This window comes from Micropterus dolomieu, linkage group LG12 (assembly GCF_021292245.1).
Source record: "Micropterus dolomieu isolate WLL.071019.BEF.003 ecotype Adirondacks linkage group LG12, ASM2129224v1, whole genome shotgun sequence".
Taxonomy (NCBI): domain Eukaryota; kingdom Metazoa; phylum Chordata; class Actinopteri; order Centrarchiformes; family Centrarchidae; genus Micropterus; species Micropterus dolomieu.
The window spans coordinates 37,860,248-37,877,239 of record NC_060161.1 but is presented as its reverse complement, the minus strand read 5'-3'; the positions used below and the strand labels follow the sequence as shown (position 1 = coordinate 37,877,239).

The window sequence follows — 16,992 nt, the reverse complement described above, 5'->3', positions numbered from 1 at the left end:
CAGAGTTTGGATGTAGAGTTAATGCTAGCAAGTGATGACTGGATGCTGGACAAGACTGTCGAGATGGCTATCCACTGTAGAGTGGGCTGCTGGGCTGGGCCTCGCAGTTGCAGGAGTAGTTTTTTTCTCTGCTCAACGGCTTTCCGTGGGACTGAGTAGTTGAAAGAACTGCAGGTGGTGTTCAATACAAAGGTTGTCCATAAAACAAACGGTCTTCGTGAGAGCTCCAGATTGCAGACGCAATACTGTTTTGAAATGAGTCTTTCAGGAGCCTGGGCACTTCAAGGGCATGAGGAGGCAAAATGAAAAACAGCTTAATTGACTGATGAATGTTTAAAACGAGGCAGCGTGAACACATTGGTGGCGTTTAAGGGCACCAGCCTGAGTAAAGGTTTTCTCACATTGATCACACCAGTACGGTTTATTCCCAGTGTGAATACGCCGGTGGACAGTAAACTGACTTGATGTACTGAAAGCTTTCCTACATTTGTCACAGCTGTACGGTTTTTCTCCGGTGTGAACACGTTGGTGGGCGTTTAGTTCACCCGATGAAATGAAAGCTTTCCCACACTGATCACAGCTGTAAGGTTTCTCTCCAGTGTGACCACGTTGGTGGACTTTCAGCTGACTCGATGTGGTGAATGTTTGCCCACATTGGTCACAGCCGTACGGTTTCTCTCCAGTGTGAACACGCTGGTGTTTTTTCAGGTCACCTGATGTGGTGAAAGCTTTCCCACATTGGTCACACTTGTAAGGTTTCTCGCCAGTGTGACCACGACAATGAACTCTTAATTCAGCTGGTGCAGCAAAGGTTTTCCCACATTGGTCACACATGTAAGGTTTCTCTCCAGTGTGAACACGTCGGTGGACTTTTAAGATATTAAAACTCGTAAATTTTTTCCCACATAGGTTACACCAGTATGGTTTCTCTCCAGTGTGAACGTGTTGGTGCATTTCTAGCATACCCGATGTGGCGAAAGCTTGCCCACATTGCCCACAGCTATACGGTTTCTCTCCAGTGTGAACGCGTAGGTGGATTTTTAGTACACCTGAATGAGCAAAAGATTTCCCACATTGGTCACAGTTATATGGTTTCTCCCCAGTGTGAACTCGTTGGTGGATTCTTAGGTCACCTGACTGAATGAAAGCTTTCCCACACTGGTCACAGCTGTATGGCCTCTCTCCAGTGTGAACTCGGTGGTGGATTTTTAGTTCACTTGATTGAGTGAAAGCTTTCCCACATTGGTCACAGCTGTATGGTTTCTCCCCGGTGTGAATTCTCTGATGAACCATTAAATTATAAGCTCTTGTGAAGTATTTGTCACAGTGCTGACAGTGGTGACGTTCTCTCTCTCTTCCTCTCCGTTTCTATAGAAACACACAGACATACAGAGAGTGAGATGTCATGGTGGAGCGAGCTATCTAGGACCATAAATGACATTTACAGCACATCTGTGGAACATAACCCACAAGTCTGAATAACGCATTACCACCTTTGACACCCAACTGCAGGGGTGTGTTCACAGAGGGGCCTGGGGTCGGACAGACCTCTATAGGAACTAGATTTGTCTGCTGATACAGCTCACAGTAATGGACAAAAAACAAAAAAAAACATTGTCCCCTTTTTTCAGGGTCTAAATCGTTTATTTAAAAAGACCCTGCTCGGGGGGTAGTACTTTCTCAAAATAGGTATTTGGGGGGTGTTTTGCCTTGCAGTGCATTTCTTACATACATACACATGTATTTTTCTTACTAGTATATATTGTCAGTTGTAGATCTTGTGTTGTATTGATGCTTTGTTGATGCTAGCATGTTGTTCCTCAAATGTATTTCGCTTTGGATAAAAGTGTCAAGTGCCAAATGAGTAAATGTAATAGAATGGGCATTCACTAAAGTAAATGTGTCTGAGAGCTGTTAGCTGTTAGCTGTGACTGCTACCAACACTACCGCAAAGTACTGCTCCATCAGCAATCCTTTAGTGCTACCTACAGGTAAAAGAATCACATGCCACAGACTAAACCATTTGTATATTAAAGCAGCAATTGGCATTCGCCGGGCCCTTGCACATGAAGCGTGTCAGATAGTGTTTCACTCAAGTGTCACACATTTCGGACACTGCACGAAATACTTAAAATCACTTTCTGTTCCCTCCATGTGGTGCAAAGGAGCACCCAGCAATGATATGTTATGTCCCTGTACATCAAGTGTGAAACACATTATATACATATATTTTAATTGCATGATGAGTGCCACACAGGGCTTACTTCCTGTTGCCAGTAGGTGGCGGTACGACTAACTGAATTTTGGCATGTAGATGTGTTGGGTGCGGGACCATCGTCAAGCACATGAATAATACAGATGTGAGCATGTACACTTAAGTTGTAACAACTTCCTGTTTCGTGGCAAATAATTGATATTCTACTCCACGACACAGGCTGCCCCAGCCGACCAAAACTCACCATTTGTACAATCTGTAATCAAAAGGTAAAAGACTGCACAGCAAAAATTTGAAAACAATCCGACTTATTCTCTAGGAGGAGTTCATTTAAGTGTGAACTGTGTAAATAGCCAAATATGAGTTAAATCAATAATGGCGGACTTCCTGTTGGTTGTTGACCTGCCATGCGCATGTGTAAAGTTTTGTTAGTTTTCGAGAACATTTAAGCCGACAAAAATGAGATGTATTTACAGAAATATTCATTCCTTCATTTCAGTATTGGAGTCAACATGCCATGCCCTGGATTCGAACAGTCAATCTTTGGATATACAGGGCAATGTCTTAACCACTGGACTATTAAGGCATAGTGTTTATGGTGTGTTATTAACCTTTTCCTTTTATTTTTTCTGGTCGTCATGCCCCAAAATACCAATATATATATATGCCAACAAATTCCTGCTACAGCACAGTGTTGCCGTTAAATATATTTTCTGTGATATCTAGTCCACTGTTGCAAAATAACATGAAGAAACAAAAAGCCCTGCAGATCCAAAGACTGACTGTCCGTCCACCAGGACAAATGGGTAACTTTGTGGAGGAGCTAGACACACTACTGTCTTCAATACCAGAGCATGACTGTCCCCTATGAACATTCACTTATACAATTAGAACTCAGCAGACTTCCTGTCTCTGATTCAGTCCCCCGACCCACAAAGCTTGCCAGGTGCTTGACCTCGTTCTTGTCCGAAACTGTGCCACAGAGTGCCTAACAGTCACACCTCTACATGTGTAGAGGTTGCAGACGTACCGCGGTAAGCGTGTCAACTCATTTCCGTTTCTTGTGTGTTGGTACCGTGTTGTGCTGCTCTCGCTAAATACCAGTTACATTTGTTAGATTACAGCGGCCAACTGTCCGTTTAACACTTATTCTTACAGTAATTTTGCCTAAGCACTCACAGTTCTTTCCATCTTTTAGTGACTGCTGTTCAGTCTCAGTTGTTCAAAAGTTCTGGTAGCTGACGCTACAGTAATTTAGCTTAGCCGTTAGCAACTTTAGCTTAGCAGCTAGCGATGGCTTCTCCTTTTCCTTCTCTCTCTCCTACTTTCTCCTGCTCGGTGTGTCAGATGTTGAGTTACTCCTCTGCCTCCTTTAGCGGTAATGGTACGTGTAGTAAGTGTAGTTTGTTTATAGACATGGAGACGAGGCTCAGTGATTTAGAAGTCCGGCTCCGCACCTTGGTAGATCAGTCTTTAGCTAGGAAGGAAGGTGAGGCTGGGTGACTGTCCGAAGGAGGAATAGTCGTACGCATTCAAAGCCCACGGGGCACCATCAACCTGTTCACGTTTCTAACAGATTTTCCCCACTGAGTGACACACCCGCTGAGAAACCAACTCTAATCATTGGCAGCTCCATTTTGAGAAAGATGAAGTTGGCGAAGCCAGCGGCCATAGTTAAGTGCATCCCTGGGGCCAGAGCGGGCGACATTGAGTCTTATTTGAAACTGCTGGCTAAGGATAAACGTAAATACAGTAAGATTGTTATTCACGTCGGCGGTAATGACTCCCGGTTATGCCAATTGGAGGTCACTAAGATTAATGTTGAGTCGGTGTGTACATATGCAAAAACAATGTCGGACACTGTAGTTTTCTCTGGACCCCTGCCAAATCTGACCAGTGATGACATGTATAGCCGCATGTCGTCATTCCGCCGCTGGTTGTCAAGGTGGTGTCCAGCAAACGATGTGGGCTTTGTAGATCATTGGCAGACTTTCTGGGAAAGACCTGGTCTGATTCAGAGAGATGGCATCCATCCCACTTGGGAAGGAGCAGCTCTCATTTCTAGAAATCTGGCCACGTTTATTAGTGGACCAAATCCATGACAACCACAAGAGCAATAGTGCAAATAAATAAATAAATAAATAAATGTGGACTCTTCAACATCAGATCTCTCTCTTCTAAAAGGTGTACTAGTAAATGTAATAATATTGGATTATGATATTGATTTATTTTGTCTTACTGAAACCTGGCCGGGTGATGGAGAATATGCTAGCCTAAATGAAAACAAAGACGGTTAGCTCCATGGTATAATACTGAAACTCACAAATTAAAGCAAATATCGCAATTTGGCATTCCACCAAACTGGAAAATTCTTGTTTAATTTGGCAAGATAGTCTTAAAACTTATAGGAAGGCCCTCCGTAATGCCAGAGCAGCGTACTACTTGTCATTAATAGAGGAAAATAGGAACAACCCCAGGTTTCTTTTCAGCACTGTAGCCAGGCTGACAGGAACTCAGATAAAACTGAAGTTATTGTTCCGGGGCCTAAGCACCTCCGTGACGCATTATCTAAAGATATAGTTTTCCTTGATGGCATCGCCCTGGCCTCCAGCACCACTGTGAGGAATCTTGGAGTTGTCTTTGATGAGGACATGTCTAAGTCTCACATGTCTCACACGCAAATTTCAAGGACCGCCTTTTTTCACCTGCGTAATATTGCGAAAATCAGGAATATCCTGTCTGATGATGCAGAAAAACTAGTCCATGCATTTGTTACTTCTAGGCTGGATTACTGCAACTCCTTATTATCAGGTTGCTCGAAAAAGTCCATTAAGACTCTTCAGCTGATTCAGAATGCTGCAGCACGTGTTCTGACAGGAACCAGGAAAAGAGATCACATTTCTCCTGTTTTAGCTTCACTGCATTGGCTTCCAGTAAAATCCAGAATAGAATTTAAGATCATTCTTCTTACCTACAAAGCTCTTAATGGTCAGGCACCATCTTATCTTAAAGAGCTCATAGTACCTTACTACCCCACCAGAGCACTGCGCTCCCAGAATGCAGGGTTACTTGTGGTTCCTAGAGTCTCCAAAAGTAGACTAGGAGCCAGAGCGTTCAGCTATCAAGCTCCTGTCCTGTGGAACCAAGTTCCAGTTTCGGTTCAGGAGGCAGACACCATCTCCACATTTAAGAGTAGGCTTAAGACTTTCCTCTTTGATAAAGCTTATAGTTAGGGCTGGCTCAGGTGAGTCCTGAACCATCCCTTAGTTATGCTGCAATAGGCCTAGACTGCCGGGGTATTTCCTATGATGCACTGAGCTCCTCTCTCCTCTACTTTCTCTCCCTCTGTATGCAGCCTCATCCCATTATTGCATGTTACTAACTCGACTTCTCCCTCTTCCGGTAGTCTTGTGCTTTCTCGTCCCTCTCCTCTCTCCTCCTATCACTTCCTGCAGGTGTTTCTGGCTCTGGAGCTGTAGAGTCTGGATCTGTGGCTGCGGGTCACCTGCTGCCCCCGTGTTCCTGCTCAACACCCTCTGCTACAACTACTATTGTTACTAGTCCTATTGTTATTATTGTTAGTAGTCATTAACATTATGATTGTTATCATTAACACTACTATAAATATCTGTACCATTTTTCCATTTAGTCTATAGCAACATCACCTTTACTGTCTGTACCTCTGTTTGTGTATATTGTGTAGGCTGACTCCCTCCCCTCTCTCTCCTTCCATCCCTCTCTTTTTCTCTCTGTTCCTCTCTCTCCCTCTCTCTCGTCGTCGTCTCTCTCTCTCTCTCTCCTTCACCCCCAACCGGTTGAGGCAGATGGCCGCTCACCCTGAGCCATGGTTCTGCTCGAGGTTTCTGCCTCTTAAAGGAAGTTTTTCCTTGCCAATGCCCTTTTATGAAAAGCACTGTGAGATAACTGTTGTTGTGATTTGGCGCTATATAAATAAAATTGAATTGAATTGAATGTGTCAGACAACTATTTCATTCAGTTCACGGTATGCCTACAGGAACAGCCCATTGTTCCAACACCGTTTGTCTCACACCGCTGCAACCTGTCTCCCACTCACTTTGCCTCAGTGGTAGCTTCCGCTCTACCCTCCCTCAACATTGTGGTCAATGATGCCACACAATCTCTGTGCTCTACACTAAGCTAGTGCCGGGATAGCCTGTGTCCTCTATCCACCAAGCCTGCTCGCCCAAATCAGTCCCACCAAAACGAGCGAACGGGCAGTCTAAAACAGGTCTCAGAATTCCTCTCACGGAATGACCTCCTAAATCCATCAGTCTGGTTTTAAGAGTGGCCACTCTACTGAAACGGTTCTTCTGTCTGTAACAGAAGTCCTAAGGGTCAGCTAAAGCTGCAGCCCAATCCTCGGTTCTTATCCTGCTTGACCTATCAGCTGCCTTTGTCACTGTCAACCACAGGATCCTGCTATCCGCTCTCTCAGCAATCGGTATCTCCGGCAGAGCACGCATGTTGTTCGAATCCTACCTCTCAGGGCGTTCCTACAATGTTTTGTGGCAAGGATAATTATCCTCCTCCCACTGGGAGGAGGATAAGGCTCAGTGCTAGGGCCCCTTCTCTTCTCAATTTACACCACTTCACTGGGGCCGATCATTCGCTCACACAGCTTCTCTTACCACTGCTATGCAGACGATACACAACTCTACCTATCCTTCCCGCCAGGCGAACCCACTGTCTCGGCACGGATCACGGACTGTCTCTCTGCCATATCTGTATGGATGAAGGCTTGCCACCTTCAACTAAACCTCTCTAAGACTGAACTCTTGGTCATTTCGGCCAAGCAATCTATCCACCATAACATCAAACTACAAATGGACTCTTCAACCATCACTCCAACCAAGGTGGTGAGAAACTTGGGTGTCATGATTGCATGACCAGCTGTCCTTTTCAGACCATGTTGCTGCTGTGTCTCGGTCATGCCGCTTTTCTCTATACAACATAAAGAAAATCAGGCCCTACCTCACTCAGTACGCCACACAAAGCAATCCCTGTCCTGGCTATTCTCATCTGTGACACCACGATGGTGGAACGTGCTACCACACGCCATCAGAGCAACTTGAAAACTCATCTCTTCCGAGAACACTTCCTCTTAGAACACCTCTAACTCCTAACCGGTGCTCTTCTTCTTTTTCTATCTCCTTACAATTATCTTGTTTTGATTGCACTTTTTGTTAACTCTTACTTCCTTCCCCAGGTATTTAACCCACTGATGTGATATGTGCTATGAGCTCGTACTAGTATTTATTGCTGCTCTTACTAGTATGTATTGTCAGTTGTAGATCTGTATTTGATGCTCTGTTGATGCTTGTATGTTGTTCCTCAAATGCAAGATGCTTTGGATAAAAGCGTCTGCCAAATGAGTAAATGTAAAAAGCGACTAATCTTTTGAATAATTTATTCTATGTAAGCAATGTTTTCATTTAGAAAGACCAACAATTTACAATTTACTAACGACAACAAGTCAGTGGGAATTAAACATTATGTTGACAGCATTAAGTTCACCATGCAGCTGTGATCAATTCATAGTTTTCACGTGATGTCACATTCCATGAAAAACGCTCCTTTTTCCTTTTTCCACTGCCTGCCAACCAGTGATACACTGTTACTATGAGTTTTTTTCTTTTGCATTGCCAAAATGCTGGATGGTAGTTGTACTTTCTGATGCACAAATCGAGGAAGAGACAAGCCTGAGCTGTGTTAGGTGAGGGATTCCCCACAAGGTAAACGTAAACATTACCGCAGTTGAGTGGCGGCAGGGACCTGGCACTTTTTAACGATAGACATGCGGCAGCGGATGCTGTAACATGGATTTGAAGTGCCCAACACTTGTAGTTTGTGTTCATATCTTTCTTTTTCTTAAAATGAGAGGTGATCCAAATAAATGTAACTGCTTTTGCGGCGTCTCTACGGGGGAGTCGTGGCATGAGCCGTTGTGTTGGTCTGTTGTTTTGCCCCCCAGGTACCGCAAATGTCACGTGACTGAAAACTATGAACTAACAGTGGGATGAGGTGGGAATTGAACCCAGGTCTTGCTCTTAAGACCAACCACAGTATGAACTGAGTTATCACATAACGACTGGAATAAAAGGGGCTCCTCCAGAGACATTTGACTAACCTATTGAACCACCAGTCAGCCTGCTGATAAGGACACAATTTGATCCTTTGTTGATTAAAAAAAAAAGTGCATTTGCTTAAAAAGCATGCACTAATCTAAGAGTAAAAAATGATAGCTGAAAAGCATTTCATTTTGTACTCTTTAGTTAGTGCTTGAGTAGCTGAGCATAAAAATATACATCATGTGTCCAAACAGGGAGGAATATATAGCAAGTTAAAGAATTTGTGACATGGGGAGACTTCAGGCTACAGCTACAACAGGGAGTGAATGGGAGACGACGTAGTTTCCAATCAATGATTCAGAGATTAAAAAAAACAAACTAAACCTCCACTGAGCGGGATTTTGACATTTTGAGGGAGAAAAGGCATGTGGCTACATTTTCTGTAACCTACAGCTCAAAAGGAGTCTGTAGCTGCACATATGCTGGAGCATTTAGCTCTGTGACGTGTTCTCTGGAGTGACAAATCACACTTTTGTCTGGTTGTCTTTTGTCGGGTGGTAGCCAGGAGAACGGTACATGCCAAGTGTAAAGTTTGGTGGATTGTGGTGTGGGGTTGTTTTTCAGGGGTTGGGCTTGGCCCCTTAGTTCCAGTGAAAAGAACTGTTAATGCTTCAGCATACCAACAACTTTGTGGGAAAAGTTTTGCGCACCAGTCCATCGAGGCTTCGTTTAATCTATGCAACTATATAGCGTACTGTTTCGCACGGACATTTATGACAGCCCCACATCACACTTACGCTGTGTGAACACGACGTGTTTATGATGGTGCTGTTTGCAAAGTGGAGGAAGAGAGAGAAAATGGCGAGGGACTGAGAAGAACGTGTCCAAAGTATGGGATTATTTCAAGATAAAATAAAACAACAACTCTGTAATGTTACAGTCCGTCCACCGTAAAACTAGTAAAATAATTTAACCATATTATTATTATATTTATATATTGTATTTTAACCATGTAGCAGTTTCTAACCTGTAATAAACACTTTTTACTCCATAAAGAGATGAACTGCACACACTAAAGAATATTAAAAACACAGAGTACTTGTGCTTTGAGTAGTTAACGAAGTACTTTTATTCAAGTGGGTTTGTCAAATGGTATTTTTTACTTACTAATTATTTTCAGAACTTTAAACAGTGGTTGTGGTCTGCAGTACGAGGACTGACATGGGTGAATATGAGACAGACAGCAGACTGCCGGTGATATTTATTGTACTCAAGGGCTCAGCTGAGCTGATTACTTGAGGAGAGCTAGAGAAGTGTTTTTAGTTTTAATAACGTTAAATTAATGTCTCATGTCATTGGGAACTGTACTTGCATAAAATTGCCAGTTGTTTAGATGGCTCACAGGTCAGGTAGTAGCGCCTCAAAGCACAATGTTGTTAAATGGCTACTAACATAAATGTTGCCCATCAACATCTTGTAAAAAAACTCTGTGTTAAACGGCGCCATGGTTGTGAAGGGAGCCAGAAAAACACGGACATGGTGTTGATTAACACAGACAGTGTGGTCACATGGTGATCTACGGTCTCCCGTTTTAAAGAGTGATGGCTGTTTGCTCTCGAAGTTGTTTTATTCTACGTCGACAGAAGGAAAGAGGTGTTGATATCATAGGCTACTGGAGTCCTCACCTGACTCTAATTTATTTCCCCACATTGATCTGCGTCTGAATCCAAGTGTTAAGTGTTTGTCTTTTTAAAAGGTTTTTCTCTTTTCCACGAGTTTACTGACACACACTCCAAAGACAAACGTAGAATATTTATTAGACATCATGTTAGACATTTAACAATTCCCCGTAACAACAAGCAGCGTTCACAGCGCGACTAAGTGGCACGTGACAGGTTCACACACACGACTCCAAAGACGAATCAGAAAGGTAGACAGAGGCATTCGCGAGGACAGCTACGGATTCTCTTCCTGTTTTCTACAGCTGTCGTCTCTATGACAACCACAGACGCATTCGGCTGACGGTCACCAGGTACCAGGGCCACTCGTTAAACCGAAACACCGGAAGTGCTGGGTTCGTGCTAAAGGTGGTGACAGCCACCCCTTACCAACACCATTAGAAATGTCAGTGCCTAAAACTTCGTCACTGACTGTGTGCATGACGAGCTGCTAACCCTACAGCGGTGCACGCGGCCGTGATGTGCTAGCCTGTGAGCTAGCAGGTAAGGTTAGCCTCCTTTGTGTTGCTGCGACGTATCAAACGGTGACGTTTCATTATGCGTTGTCTCTTTAGTCTCGTGAGGAAGTCGTGAACACTGACCTGAACATCGGTGCTATCAGAGCACGAGGCTGCTGTTTGGCTCCTGTGGTCCGGGTTCTGGTTCTCCATCGTCCTGCAGGTCTCCGCTGTGACTGGTGGACCGTGTTGTCCTGGACTGAGTCTGGATTCTGGTCTCGGAGCTCTTCAGGCTGAGATACAGGAGCGCTGCGGGATCCCGCGACCCGGAAATGCAACCAGAGCAGGTACAGAAGAGAGTTAGAGAGTTGCGGAAGTGACGCGTGTTATGGGGCAGCCAATAGTTTCAGCGCTGAGCTCGACAGGCAAAAAGCACACAATGGAGGAAAGACTGTGATTCAACTAGAAACACAACAAACAAGATAACAAAGATGTGGAGGCAGGAGGGAGAATGAAAACAGCAGTAATGAACAGGGACAAGGCAAAGACTTTTGTTAAGCTGCATTGCTCCGATCATTTGCAGGAAGAAGAGAGAGAAAGAAAGGAAAATCTGACAAAATGGAGGTTACAAATAAACAAAGAAAACTCTAATAATTATTCTAAGTAGTTATGATTGTGGTGAACGAACAACACAACTGAATACCAGAGCAAGACACCTGACACATTTGGAGTAGCCCAAAATCACATGTTGGTGTTTCATCTTCATACATGTTGCTTTTCATTAATCTAAAGGCACTCTACAGTCTCTCAACTCCTCATGAATTGAAATGCCCAAAAGTTAGACTCGCTTTTATTGTTATCATTTTTTTGCCAAATAGCTTACGATCCGACGGAAGTGGATTGCGTTCACTTGAGAAATGAAGGGCCAATTTGTTTTACAGTTGTTTTCCTGAGGTGAATTAAACTTCAGAAGATAATCATCTCTATGCATTTCATGTCCAAAAATGCCTTTATCAGGGACAAAGCAGACGTCCAGGAGTCGTTTTTTGAATTACTCGCCTTGGCCCCAGGTAATGTTAATGGATAAGTCAGGACACAGCACACATGAGATTTTGTATGGTGGTGAAATAGTCCACTTAGTTGTATTTTCAAATGTCATTTCAGCTACCAGGACCGCCAATCAGCCAGGACTCACCAAGGACAAAACCCCTCAAGGTGACTTTGAAAATGGGATAAGCCGACCAGAAATTTCAGATGCCGGCGAAATAGTCCACTAGTAATATTTAAATATTTAAAGTAAGTCATTACAGCTACTGGGAGTCAGCGCCAATCAGCCTGGACTCAGTCAAGGAGCAATGCTCAAACTAACAAAATCACCAGAGGTTACAAAGAAACATGAAGGTTTTTATTAAGGCACAACACTTGCTTCATTTACAGAAAGGAAATCTTTATAAAGATGTAGCAGTCATTTATTTCTGTGGTGAATTTACAAAAACAATTTATGGGGCAGCATAACTACTTTTCCACAATTTGCTGTTGTAGACCTATTACATGAGTTTGCTTACTCTTTTTGTTTTCAGAGAAGCAAGACAGGTTTCCAATGTCAGATAAAAGTAAGTTTCAAGGGAAAGTTACTAAAATATTTTTGGATTCATATCTAGATTAAGTGTTGTGTTCCTTTTGTCATGCAAACTTTTTCTTATGGATGTATTAGATCAGCCTTTATTTGTCTCACAGGTGAGAAATTTCAAACATTACATGAAATAAAGTAAAGTGATAAGTGACATTAAAAATAATACTAACAATATCAAAAATTATACAATACTAAAATGAAAAAGAAACTATCTTTTTACAACTATAAAACAAATAATGATGATATGCATGTTAGCGTGCTTATCATTTAAAACAGATAAAACTAATTCCAATCTTAAACAATGCAACGTGACATTGTGCATAGATTTGCACTCTGAGTTGTGATTATAAAGTCTCACGGATGCAGGAAGAGAAGATCTTCTGAAGCTCTCCTTCACGTTGAAGGAGCTGGTGGTCATACCTCAGTATTGTGATATTATCTTTTATAGGGTTAGATTCTGACACAATGTCTTTGTTGTCATTAGGATTCCAAAGAAAAGTGCTGATGCAGCTTGTCGAAATAAAAGAAGAAGTTAGAGGGATTGCACAAAGGGTGGAACCAGACGTTGGCTGAGTCAAACTTTGTGGGTACGAATAAAAATGATCTTAAGTTATTAAAATAGTTTTTTGTTCATAGTATTTATATTTATTGTATTTATAATATTTTATTTTTGTCATTGACTTTTTGTTGTCATGTTGTATCTTAAGCTGTTAAATTTTTTTCTTTTTTTAACTAAATAAAAAATCTTTTATTTGTTTGGATGGATTGTTATTTATGAGAACCTGTTATATTTGAGTTAAAACAATCCTTTGGCCAGCAGTGGAGTAAATTATGTTAATATGAATGTTCTCTTAGACGTATACATGTAGTTGTTCAATTCCAGTCCAATTCATGACTGGACTATTTTAGGGCTGTGGTTCGACATCTACTTAACTTGCTCAGATGCTGTTTATTCCATAATAAACTGGCGTTTAATGAAATAACGACCTTACTGGGCTGCTGATCTTCCATTATAGGAGGACTGGTTGTTTCTATTCTCTGCACACAGTTTGCTCCTCCAGTGACATCTGTTGAACAAACTGAAGCTCCTCTGCTGCCTCCTGCTGGCTGCTTCCTGTTACTGTCAGTCTGTTCGTCCCTCAGGACAAACTGGAGAGCTCCTCACAAAACATTCACATTAACACAACAGCTGCATTTACTCCACTGCTGAACTCAAGTACAACACTCAGGTACTTGTACTTTACTTTGGGTAACTGTGACGGCATTTCTCACTATTTACAGAATTTTCAATCTACAATCAATCGATTAATAGAGAAAATAATCATTAGCTGCAGTCTGAAAGAAAATAGTTCAAAATGAGCTCCAGCTCAACAAGTACAGCAGTAAAATCCTGCTTTTACATTAATGAGTTATTAAAGTAACAGAAACTTCATATAATTAATATTTTGCTGAAAAATCAAAGATATGACATTAAACTTTTGACTTACTGAGCGGTAAACCTCACTGTACGATCACAGAGAGAAGTGAACTGTTTCAGGTTTGTGAGTCTGTAACACTTGAGTTCAGTGACTGTATTGCTGGCTAGTTAGATGTTATTAGGTGATATTATCTCACTATTAGAGATGTTCGACTGATTCCGAGGCTCGTTTCTCTCCTGTGAAGTGCACAGTTTCAATACATTGTGTCTGAGCTTGTCTCAAATGATCATCTCAGGGCGTTTTACAGCTGATCTCAGCACATTAGTGGGATAAGTATGAGAAAAAGTACGAGGACATTTCCGCCTGGTGACAAATATACCAAGTAGCCTATAGGTACATCTACTGTAAAATAATTTAATATCGTGGAAAAGTTCATTTTCTTCCATAATTTAATTCAAAAATATAATCTTAGAAATATTTCAACCTTTTGTTTCATTTTAATCTTGATGATTAGGGCTTACAGGTCATAGAATCAAAACTATAGTAACCCAAAATGTATTAGAATTTCAGAATAAACTCAAAACACCTGCAAAAGTTTCCTTGGAGTCTAAATCTCTCAGTCTGGTTCTGGTGCTCACAATGAACTTTTCCACCATATTCAAATTTTAGATGATGAGTTTAGATGCTCCTGTACTAATGTTACAAAAGCAATAATTGGCTAATTTAATGAATATCACTGTCCAAACACATCACATGTCTGAATCTCATAAATACCACACCCTTTTCATTGCACACGAGACTAAAATTATCAGAATCAGTGAGTTATGGTGGCATTTCAGCCTCAATCTAAAAGTGCTTACTATGTCGCAAAAAAATCATCCGATTAACCGCGCTAAAAAATTTTTATTGTTGCTCTGCACTAGATTTTACCCATTTTAAATAGTAGCCTAACAAAAAAAGTGTTGATAATGTGTCAGGCCGCCAACAATAAATCAATGTGTGGGAAACTCATACTATAAAGGTCATCCAGCGTGATCATTGCCTTTATTTAGGCATTAAGGGTGTCAGCATCTGTGACTGAAGTAAAATGAATTAATGATTTTGCTGAAGGCTACAGTACATAACGTGAGGCTACATGCTGCAACATTATCCTCACTTTCCGTTGAAATTTTTTTTTGCTACGTTTTGTTGGTGCTGAACTCGCCTTAGGATTCCTCTGTACAGGATACTACAGTCATTTTCATTGGCTAGAAAGCATCACGTTACCTTCCTCTGATTCGGTAAAATAAAACAGACCCCCATTTTCCATTGATCTTTTGCATGTGGAGTCGCCTGAAACATCAATTTCATTGGCCTGTAAAGCACTGGATTTGCAAAACAAGGAAGTGACATATATAAACAACCCAGATATTCCCGTTTTCAGGTATACGGCTAAAAAGACCACAAATCTTTATCATTTATCGTTTTAAGCTATAATACTTTTTAACAATATTTCAATCCTTCCCCTATTGTTTCATTATTGTACTAATGAAAAGTTGGACTGACTTCAGTGTTTAATGTTAGCTGTTTCTGTCACTGACATTAAAACTTCCTGTATTTCTGTCCCCTATTAGCGGCTGCTCTCATCTGGTTCTGTCCTTCTGCTTCTTTACAACTTTGTAATCATTAAATAAAGTTATTCAAACTGCTCCTGCTGTGCAGCTGATGTTGTGCTTTGTTGTCCTCTCAGTCTGTCAGGTGGAGGTGGAGGAGGGGGTGGAGTCTGTCCTGCTGCCCTTCAAGACCACAGCTCACCTCCCTGAGGACATCAGAGTGGAGCTGAACCCATAAAGACGGTCCACGTGTATCAGAACGGCTCTGATCATTCTGACCAACACTGAGTCTACACCTCAGCAATTGATGGAGGACAGATGAAGAAAGGATGAAGACAGGAGGACACTTTTTCAGCTTCTTCTTCACTCTTACTCCTACTGACTCACCCAGTCTACACACTCACTATTGATTGTGGAAACTCTGCTTGTGTTTTATTCTCACACTCAACATGTTCCACTTTTTATCAGTTGACCATCACCTTTTCTAAAGTGCTCACAGGTCTCTAAACATTTGTCCAAGTGTCTCTTTGTCCTGCAGAAGGCCGTCCCTCCCTCTGAACATCCACTTGGTGTGTCAACAAAAAACTCCTTCATTAACGAGAACATTGTTACCAGCAGGACGTTTCCTTCATCACTGTTCACGTCCACACTGTCACATGTCCAAAGACCTGTCCACAGAAAATGGACTTGTTGGATTTAGTTTTATTTAGTTATGATTTAGTCCTTGAGACGTTTGTCTAGTAAAATCAGTGTGGACAGACAGTCTTCAGTGGCAGGTTTGTGACTGTCAGTGAGCAGCTTGTAGCTCTGATCACAGTCAGCATCTTCCACTAACAGTAGAGCCAAACACACAACAGGAGCTGGACAGACAAATGTCTCCACACAACAAGCTGATGTCAGTGAGGAAGTGTTGTAGAAAGACTGGTGTATCATGTGATGTTTGTTCCTCAAACACACACATAGATGTGTAGTGATGGTGTAACCCTCCCCTCCATGTCTCTGCTGGGACGTCCTCACAGGCAGCATGTTGTCTCTGCGTCATTCTGCTTCCTCCATAGTCCAGCTGGTGACCCAGAGATCCACAGAATGTGAGCCTTTATAACAGGACAAATGATTTTAATGTGACCGTGGACGTCTTCAGCTGCACACAAACACACACTGATAAAAGTCCCCTGGGGGCCCCTCCCTTTCCCTTTGGGGACAGGAGTAATTTATGTTTAGGGATCGGCTGTGTACCTTTTATACATACCCACTTGAAAATGAGATGCTGCATCTCAAGGGACTATCCTTCAATAAATTCAATTCAATACTTGTGTACAAAATAATATTAATAAAACAACTGTGTAGAGTTGTGTTTTATTTAGTTTGGGTTGCAGGTAGTGAATCACTTTTCGTGGTTGTTTTCTTTTCCTTGTTTTGTTCTGATGTTCTGGCCTAGTGCTCATCATGCGCGTGGGATAAACTTGCCCATTGACCGTGAGCTCCCTTTGCACTGGGTTAACGTGTCTGCTGGTCAACACTGAAACTAATGAAAAACTAAACTAAAACTAAGCATTTTCAAAAAAGAAAAACTAAAATACACTAGCAAACCCACATTAAAAACTAATTAAAACTAAATTGAAAAGTCAAAACGAATGAAAATAAAAACTAATTAAAAATAACATCCTAAACTAGAATAACCTTGCTCTGAATGTTCTAATGATGATTCAGCAAATGAAAATGATTCCGTGTGTGGAATCCAAATCAGAAATGGATCCTTTAAACTGTCGCTTTGTCTGATTCCTCTTCTTCGACCACAAGACATCTCTCTACAGACCACAGTCCCAGACCCCACAGCTCCAGAAACAGAAACCCTGGCCAACAGATTGA

General features: G+C 41.8%; 1 protein-coding gene and 1 long non-coding RNA gene across 7 annotated transcripts in view; one reads left to right on the top strand and one right to left on the bottom strand.

Moving 5' to 3' along the window:
• LOC123980201 (zinc finger protein 239-like) overlaps positions 1-10,756 on the bottom strand; it is a 12,219-nt gene extending 1,463 nt beyond the window's left edge. The window contains exons 1-2 of one of the 2 annotated variants that reach the window (XM_046064471.1): positions 10,625-10,756; positions 399-1,368 (exon numbers count right to left, since the gene is read on the bottom strand). In XM_046064471.1, coding sequence (XP_045920427.1) covers positions 399-1,368; positions 10,625-10,693 — 1,039 coding nt within the window. In that variant the 5' untranslated portion in view covers positions 10,694-10,756. The remainder of the gene's footprint in view (positions 1-398; positions 1,369-10,624) is intronic. The other variant, XM_046064469.1, reaches the window with a different exon arrangement.
• Positions 10,282-16,471, top strand: LOC123980247. 5 transcript variants are annotated; one of them, XR_006827430.1, is made up of 7 exons: positions 10,282-10,827; positions 11,498-11,550; positions 11,645-11,695; positions 12,061-12,093; positions 12,598-12,700; positions 13,130-13,342; positions 15,261-16,471. It is a non-coding gene; the product is annotated as an uncharacterized LOC123980247 (long non-coding RNA). The 5 variants fall into 5 exon arrangements; XR_006827427.1 differs by lacking the exons at positions 12,061-12,093; positions 13,130-13,342 and having other exon boundaries at positions 10,282-10,526; positions 10,598-10,827; XR_006827429.1 differs by lacking the exon at positions 12,061-12,093.
• The last annotated feature ends 521 nt before the right edge of the window (positions 16,472-16,992 follow it).